The following is a 7965-nucleotide window of genomic DNA, read 5'->3' as shown; positions in this document are numbered from 1 at the left end:
TACAACATTTAAAAAGGCATCTGGATAGGCTGTGAATTGGAAGGGTTTAGAGGAACACAAGCCAAATGTTGGCACATGTGACTAGATTAATGTAAGATATCTGTTTGGCATGCACAAGTTTGACCAAAGGGTCTATTCCTGTGCTGTATATCTCTAAGTATGTTCCATATTAATACAAGATTATACTGGACTGGGATATTTAGCAGAAAAGATAGTTCAGGAAAAATGACATACGCACAAACAGTAGTTCAGGATGCACAAAGATACATCCCACTGCAAATGGAGGATTCTAGGAAGGGGATAAATCAATCATTTTAGCCAAGAATGTTAAATTGAAAGAAAAGAAATAATGTAGCAAATATTCATGATAAATCAGAGGATTGGGAAAGTTTTAAAAACCAGTAAAAAGATGAAGACAAAGAAAAAGGAAATAAATTATGTTACTTGACAATTTATCACCGTAAGAGACAGTAACAGCTTCTTTACAGGAACAGCAAGGCCATAGTGAACACAACCCCATCTAGAGAATGAGGTTGGGGAGAGTGATAATGAGGAATTGAGAAACGGCAGAAGAGTTGATACTTTACATCATTCTTCATAGTAGAGGTCACTAAAAGCATTCCAAAAATAGTACATAATCCAGGAGGTAAAAAGAGGGAGGAAATAAACACTTACTATCTATCTAAGAGAAAAAAGTCCGAAGGAAACTATGGAACTAAAAGGGATAAAAGTGACCTGGACTTGATGGGTTGCATCGTAGGATTTTAAGTGAACTAACTACAGAGATAGTGGACATACTGATGGTGAACTTCAAAGAATCCTTTGATTATGGAAAAAACCTAGAGGATTGGAAAATTGCCAGTGTATAACCTATATTCAAGGGTGGGAAAAAGCAAAACTGGCAAGTACAGTCCAGTTAGCTTAATGTCTGTTATTGGTAAAACATCAGACTGTAATAAAGGATGTAATAGCACAGCATTTAGAAGTACATGATTAAGCAGAATCAGAATGGCTCAGGAAGAGGAAATCATGCCAGAAAAAATGTTCCTGAATTCTTTGAGGTAACATGCAGGCTAGATAAAGTGAAGCTGTGGAGATATTTCAGATGATGTTGACAGGGTGCCATACATTAAAAGATAAAAGCACCACTATCTTACCAAACCACAGGGCTGCTCTCTCAGAAAGCGAGAACTGGTGATGGTTTACTGTGCTGAGTAAGAGATTCTTAAGCGGCTTGACAAGGTCGATGCAGAGACATTATTTTTCCTTTGTGATTGTGCCTTTTTTCCTGGACTATCTCTAAAGTAAGGGGTAGCCCATTGAAGGTTGAGAGAAGGAATTTTTCTTGTAAGGGTAGTGAATTTCTGGAATTCTTTATTGCAGAGGGCAAGAGACCAGGTTGTTAAGGATACTACAGGTTGAGATAGATTTTTTAAAATCAGTAATCAAATGTTACAGGAGGTAAGACAAGAAAGTGCTGTGATTTCATTGAATGTCACAGCAGACTTAATGGGTTGAATGGCCCACTTCTGCTCCTACATATTCCTGAGCAGAGTGCATGCCGAAGGTCAGCTCACCCATACTATGCAACATTGAGGTTTTAAAATTATTATTCTGTAAACACCAACTTGCTCTATTGTAGTAGTGTTGTATAGTGTAGTCAGCATTACAAGTACATACTGTCCTAACAAGACACCCAAAGATGCACAATGGCATACTGCAGCATCCGATTCCCAGATGAGCAAGAATAAAGATAATAAAATGTGAGGCTGGATGAACACAGCAGGCCAAGCAGCATCTCAGGAGCACAAAAGCTGACGTTTCGGGCCTAGACCCTTCATCAGAGAGGGTCTAGGCCCGAAACGTCAGCTTTTGTGCTCCTGAGATGCTGCTTGGCCTGCTGTGTTCATCCAGCCTCACATTTTATTATCTTGGATTCTCCAGCATCTGCAGTTCCTATTATCTCTAGACAAGAATAAAGTTTGGATTTCTGTAATTCTTTTAATGTTTTCAGAGACACATTACATGATAGATGTAAAGACATTGAACAAGATACTGTTAGGCTATTCAGAACTAGACAAGTGAAAACTGAATCAGGGAAACAGATCACAAAGTAGTCCCTGCAACAGGTTAGAAAATTTGAGATGGGCTCACCTGTATAATCTCAAGCCATTGTTCCCTCTCATTGTATAACATTGCAATTTACATGAATTAGAATCTTCCTACAGAAAAATTAATGCAATTGAGAATTTCACATTACCTACAGAGCAACTGAGACAACAGTGCATTTGACATATATACATCTTTGACATGGCAGCACACTTAACAGGCATATAGCATTCACAACGGAACGCTGTTAAGTAGGTAGAAATTAGGAAGCAGTCTGACCTTGTGCAGATTCCCCAGACCTTTCAGTTAGTAATGACTTTCAATTAGCAGAAGGAACAGTTATGTCACATACATCAGGCACATTCACCCTGTCAATCCAATTGGTACCTTTGTATTTGAATTGCACTGGATTGCAGAAAATACATCAACTGAGCAACTAGCCATGGCCCTTTCACAGGGAACACGGAGTGAAGTCAGCCAGCGTCAGCAGCATACCTGGCATTTGCTTTACAGCAAACTAGTATATGAAGAGATGGAGATGTGCATCCAATTTAAAGGAGGTAAAGAACTTACAGCCTCAGTAAACACTCATTATTTTTCAGTGTGACTTGTTTTTGTTGCAATACCAAGTACAGCTAGTCAAGCCGGCGGTCTTGTATCAACTCCCCTTTTAATCTAGATGGTAAAAGGTTTGAGATGCCCTTCCTTCAGCTTTTCACTACCCTCATGGCTGTTATGTAAAGTTTATATCTCAGCTCTCATTTATTTATCAATATCTTGGCTGCTGATTTGATGGCAGTGGTTTGAAAAGCAGTCCTTTCCTAATCATTGGATGTACAAAACTAAGTACACACAGAAGCACCAGGGTTGAACTGCAGGGTGCACATAGCCCAAGTCTGATAATCCATCGAGTGCATGGACTGGCAGGCCCTCCTGGTTTTGGTTTAATTTAAACAGATTTTGTCAACTCTGATACTCTAGTAATGAATACTCACTGGGTTGTTACAATTTGCATTTTTCAAATTAAGGCAGAGGAATAAATCTAACCAACTCAAATGCAAAAGTTTATAACAAATATATGAATGTATCCATACTTCAACTTAAGCTGAGTAGGTTATCTACAACTTGTGCCGCAGTGAGTAATGAAGAGGCTATGCAGTTAAGGTCACAGGGCTTTGAAATGCATTGCATTCCTGCTATATCCTACAGTTTGTTTTACAGTCAAGACAAAAGTCTTCCTGTTGATCATTTTTCAAGTATGACAGATATGCCCCATCCCATACTTTGACAAACCTTTTCACTGGCAGGAGGCATTTTCCCAACTTTCCCTCCAACTGTCTAGAGATATTTCCCTGCTAACGTGCCCAGATCAAGTGGGTTTACTTCTCCTGATACATCCAAATGCTTACAAGTTTCAATAACTTGGCTTTTTGTCCTTTTGTAAAGAGAATACTAACTTGACTTTAAAGAGCTTTTAAATAGGATAAAATCTTGTCACGAATTATCCTGGGTCTGTTGCTGATTTCCAGTCCCTAATGCATCTTTCTACATTCCTGTGGACTCTTACTAGTCACTAAGAAGCCCAGTCTCTTCAATGTGCAGGCAGGATAACTTCACCTGGGCTAGTCTGTTGTGTAAAAAGACAGACTTTTGCTCTTACACTGTCATGCCAGCTACTTTAAACAATGATGAAATCTGCTCTCTTTGCAAATTCAATTTGCTTAAACTGAAATATCATCTCAGAACTTGGCTGACACTTTTATTTCTGGGCTTGTTCAGTTGCCATGCCCACAATGAAACTGGTCAGTGTGACTACATCCACTACTACTTGTGTTTTTGAAAAAGTTGGTCCTTTTCTCCTTTCAAAATAAAACTTTAACGTTTAGTATGTGTTGCCTGTAAATAGACAAAAGCCACAGGTTTTTAAAAAATTGCACTTTCCCTTTCCATTTCTTTTTACAAGCAGATAACCTTTTATTGACCATTTTATACCTAAATAGCTATTAAATTTGAAACATTCCTCTCTCAGCAGTTTGGGCAGAATCTGAATGTATTTCCAGATATCTAACGAATTGCTAGTATAGATCTTTAATGCAAATCACAAGACAATGCCAAATACTTGCTGTTTATTCAAAATCCATCTGGTTCACTGATATCCTTTAGGGAAAGAAATCTGCCATTCCTACTTGGTCTGGCCTACATGCGACTCCAGACCCACAGCAACACGGCCGACTCTTAACTGCCCTCTGAGCAATTAGGTTTGGGGGAGAAATGGTGGTCTAGCCAGCGACACCCACATCCCATGAACAAAAAAAAAACCACCTACAAAAGCAGCATGAATCCTCTTAGTCACTAAGCAATGACTTAAGTCTGCATGTAGTGATTTATCTTTTTTAAAAAGCAGGCTAGCAGGGAATGATAAGGTGCTCAGCTGGAACAAAATGGGGGATGTTTAGAAGTTAAAAAGCTAATCAATCTTCCTAACTAGGTTAACCAGCCACACAAGATTCAGAAATATGCTGTGCAGGGAGCAGACAGGCAACATGGAAACAACAATCCCTTTAAGATGGGTGTCGCCATGCATCAATTCTAAAAGGGACTGTGTAATGCAATATTCTGGCCACACATAGCAGAAAGAATTTCGGGGGGAAATATCACTGACTGAGGGGTCACGGTTACATTGGAAAATTGCAAATGCAATTCCATTGATCCTAAAACATTGAAAGAAAGTGCTTACTTCTGATGACAGACATCATAATTTTGTTGTAAAATCCCTATTTGATCAGTTATACAGTGATTTTGAGTCATTGCTATGTGAATTACAGGATTAAAGACTGACAATTACCATTTCAGTCTCTAGTTATCTTCAGAATTTTCATTTCCCAGTGATTTCATCTGCTGCCTGAAATACCAGTTACACTTTCAGGTTAAATTAACATCATTCGTAGCTTTAAAAGGCTCCAAAATCAGTCACTCGAGGATTTATTTCCTTTTGGACCTAATGAGATCTTATTGGGGTCGGGGTTTATGCATAAGACTGGAAAGATTTTTGAAGGTCACCTCCTCGCCACAATAGACCAACAGGACAACATGTAATATATTAATGCAAATTCAGACTCAGTGGAAGAGCTGATCAATGGTGAGATATTTTTCAATGAGACAGCAAAGAGAAAAACAGTTCTGTCAATGTCTCAGATATCCCAATGATTGGTTCACGAATGATACTTGTGGATGTTCAGTGGCAGGTCACCTATCTGACCCTCCGCTGCTGATAACAAGGGGAAAAGGTGATGTTAAAATAGGATATTTTCATCATCAGTGCGCTTTGGGCTGCAGTTGTTAAAAACAAACTGTCTAAAAAGACTCCACAGTGCAATAAAAACTTTTAGCGTCATTGTCTTTCTTGTGCGCTCACCAATGTTCTATTATGTACCAGGTATGAGCAACAATATAACAATAAAATGTATTTTGAAAACACACTGATCTGGCAGCAGCTTTAGCCGATTACAGGTGTAGAAGTTTACCAAAACACAAAATTTGAGATGTAGCTGTGGCTTGCCAACAATTTTATTTTCTGTGACCTGAGGAGATGGAGAGGTGAAAACAAAGTCTGTTTCAGTGCCATGATGCTGAATGCAAACTTCTGTTAATAGAATGATGCAGCCTCACAATCACCATTTTATTCACACTGCAGCACGTCAAGCTGACAGTGCAGTCTAATATTTAGAGATTCACAACAGCCAATCCGTGTCAAAAGGTGGCTATAAGTACATTCCCAGATACAGGGGCTCCAGTTTAAATTTCAGATCACTCACACATCGCTTTTGGTGCAGACTTTCCTTCATAAAAAAGTTAAGCCAATATGACAGAATTCCAAATTCTTATCAAGTCACAGAAGACTCAACAGTGAACGGTTCATCAGAGACAACAATTTTATATCCCTGTCTGTAAGTTAGAAGTTAGATATAAAATCACCAGAGCAAAGTACAGTGTATTTTAACATCTTACAGATACAGGATTTTTTTTAAAGTTTGAGTGTTAAAAAGTTTTGCAGACTATTAGGTTACATGCATTCTGAACTCAATGAATGCAGAAGGCTCAGAGTTCAATGCATTCCCAACACCTTCACCCACACCAGTCACCCAGCATTCACCCACCACACTTTCCTCTCAAAGGTTGAGGCTTTGTGAATCAAAAAGATGTCAAGGCAGCAATTGAGAGTTCCACCAAAAAAAAAACTGATCAGGTCACACAATTGTTCCATGTAAAAGATGGTGTTGTTCTCAAAATTCCAACCCAACATTTTCCTGAAATAGAATTGATGTTTAAAAAGGTACAAAGATAAATAATAGGTGCTGGGTAGAAGTTCAGCGATTTGGTGTGCTACAACTGACCTTTTAGGTAACTATCATAAAGGATTCTTCTGGAAAAGGCTACTGAGATTTTAAAAAGGCAGCAATGGAAAGTTTCTAAAGTAAAATTTTAATATCATTTCTGGGGTAGAGTATTTAAAATAAAGCAAAGTTATTTCCCATAAACAGTTAAAGGACATTTGAGTCTTTCCAACCCCCCCCCCCATATAAAAAGAATCATTGCCTTAGAATAGATTAGATCAGATTCCCTACAGTGTGGAAACAGGCCCTTCGGCCCAGTTGTTTAATTCTACAAATCTCTTGCATTGACTGGTGGAGGTCATCAGCTGGGAGACGCTGATAATTAATTCACCCATCAATGAACAGATAGGTGCATAATACATCACTGGAAGCTTACTAGCCCCAACTTCCAGTTTAACTCCAGACGTCGGAAGAGTAACGGCCTTTCGTCATCAGTTTCTTCACATAATCAACAGCCTGTTCATGTGTCATTTCTCCCAGTTCAGCAACAATGCTGTAGAACATATTTTGGACATCCCTTGCCATGTTCTTTGCATCACTGAAAAAGAAAAGACAAATTTGTATTTATATAGCTCCTTCCATTTCCCGCAGGAATTTGCAAAGCACTTTCTCAATTAGCTTTTATTTTAGATGTGTAATTACTATTGTGATGAAGAAAGTCAGCAGCAAATTTGAACACAGCAAGGTCCCACGGTCAGCTTTGCAATAATGACCAAAATCTGTTTTAGTAAGTTGCTAATGAATAACTATTGTTCAGGCTATTGCAGAAATTCCCTGCTCCTCTTAATGGCTTGAATTCTACATTAAAATTAGTGTTGTATCTATCAGCATGAATAATTACTTTAGATTAAATGCATATTATGATGCAGGATGGCATTTGACACTCAGACCCAAGCTAGTTCTCCATACAGTAACCAGTCAATCTCATTCCATCACACGGAATATAGGAAGAGGTGATTCAGCCCATCCAGTTTTCTTCACCATTCAATTAGATTGTTGTTAATTTGCCTCAATGCAGCTTTTCTGCACTATCTCCTTATGCCATTATCTTCCAGGAATTTATTGATTTCTATCTTGAATCTGCTCAATGAGTACCTTTGTCACCTCTGCGATAGAGAATTCCAGAGATGTATCATTGAGTAAAAATATTCTTCCTATCTTGTTCTTAATCTATCCTTTATCCTGAGACGATGTATGTTCTGTGGTTTTAGACTCACCAGCTAGGGTAGGCTCTTACCCGCATCTATCACATCATACCGTTCGAATTTGGTGTTTTATTGAGATCATTCTTCAAAACTCTACAGAATAGAGACATAGTCTCCTCAATCTTTCATCAATTCTGCCAGCCCAGGATTAATTTGGTGAACCTTCACTGCACTTCACCCAGTGATCATTATATCCCTCTTTAGATAAAGGGAACTAAAACCATACACACTGTTCCAGGCAAGATCATGCCAAGGCT

At 38.6% G+C, this 7965-nt stretch overlaps 1 protein-coding gene across 5 annotated transcripts in view; it reads right to left on the bottom strand.

Annotated features, from left to right (window-relative positions):
* Positions 1-1981: 1981 nt before the first annotated feature.
* LOC125464406 (NADPH--cytochrome P450 reductase-like) overlaps positions 1982-7965 on the bottom strand; it is a 78852-nt gene continuing 72868 nt past the window's right edge. For all 5 annotated transcript variants that reach the window (XM_059655526.1, XM_059655527.1, XM_059655528.1 and 2 more), the window contains one exon: positions 1982-7041. In XM_059655526.1, coding sequence (XP_059511509.1) covers positions 6897-7041 — 145 coding nt within the window. In that variant the 3' untranslated portion in view covers positions 1982-6896. The remainder of the gene's footprint in view (positions 7042-7965) is intronic.

The sequence above is a fragment of the Stegostoma tigrinum genome, chromosome 27 (genome assembly GCF_030684315.1).
Source record: "Stegostoma tigrinum isolate sSteTig4 chromosome 27, sSteTig4.hap1, whole genome shotgun sequence".
NCBI lineage: Eukaryota > Metazoa > Chordata > Chondrichthyes > Orectolobiformes > Stegostomatidae > Stegostoma > Stegostoma tigrinum.
The sequence above is the reverse complement of the archived record's forward strand: the minus strand, read 5'-3'. Positions and strand labels throughout refer to the sequence as shown.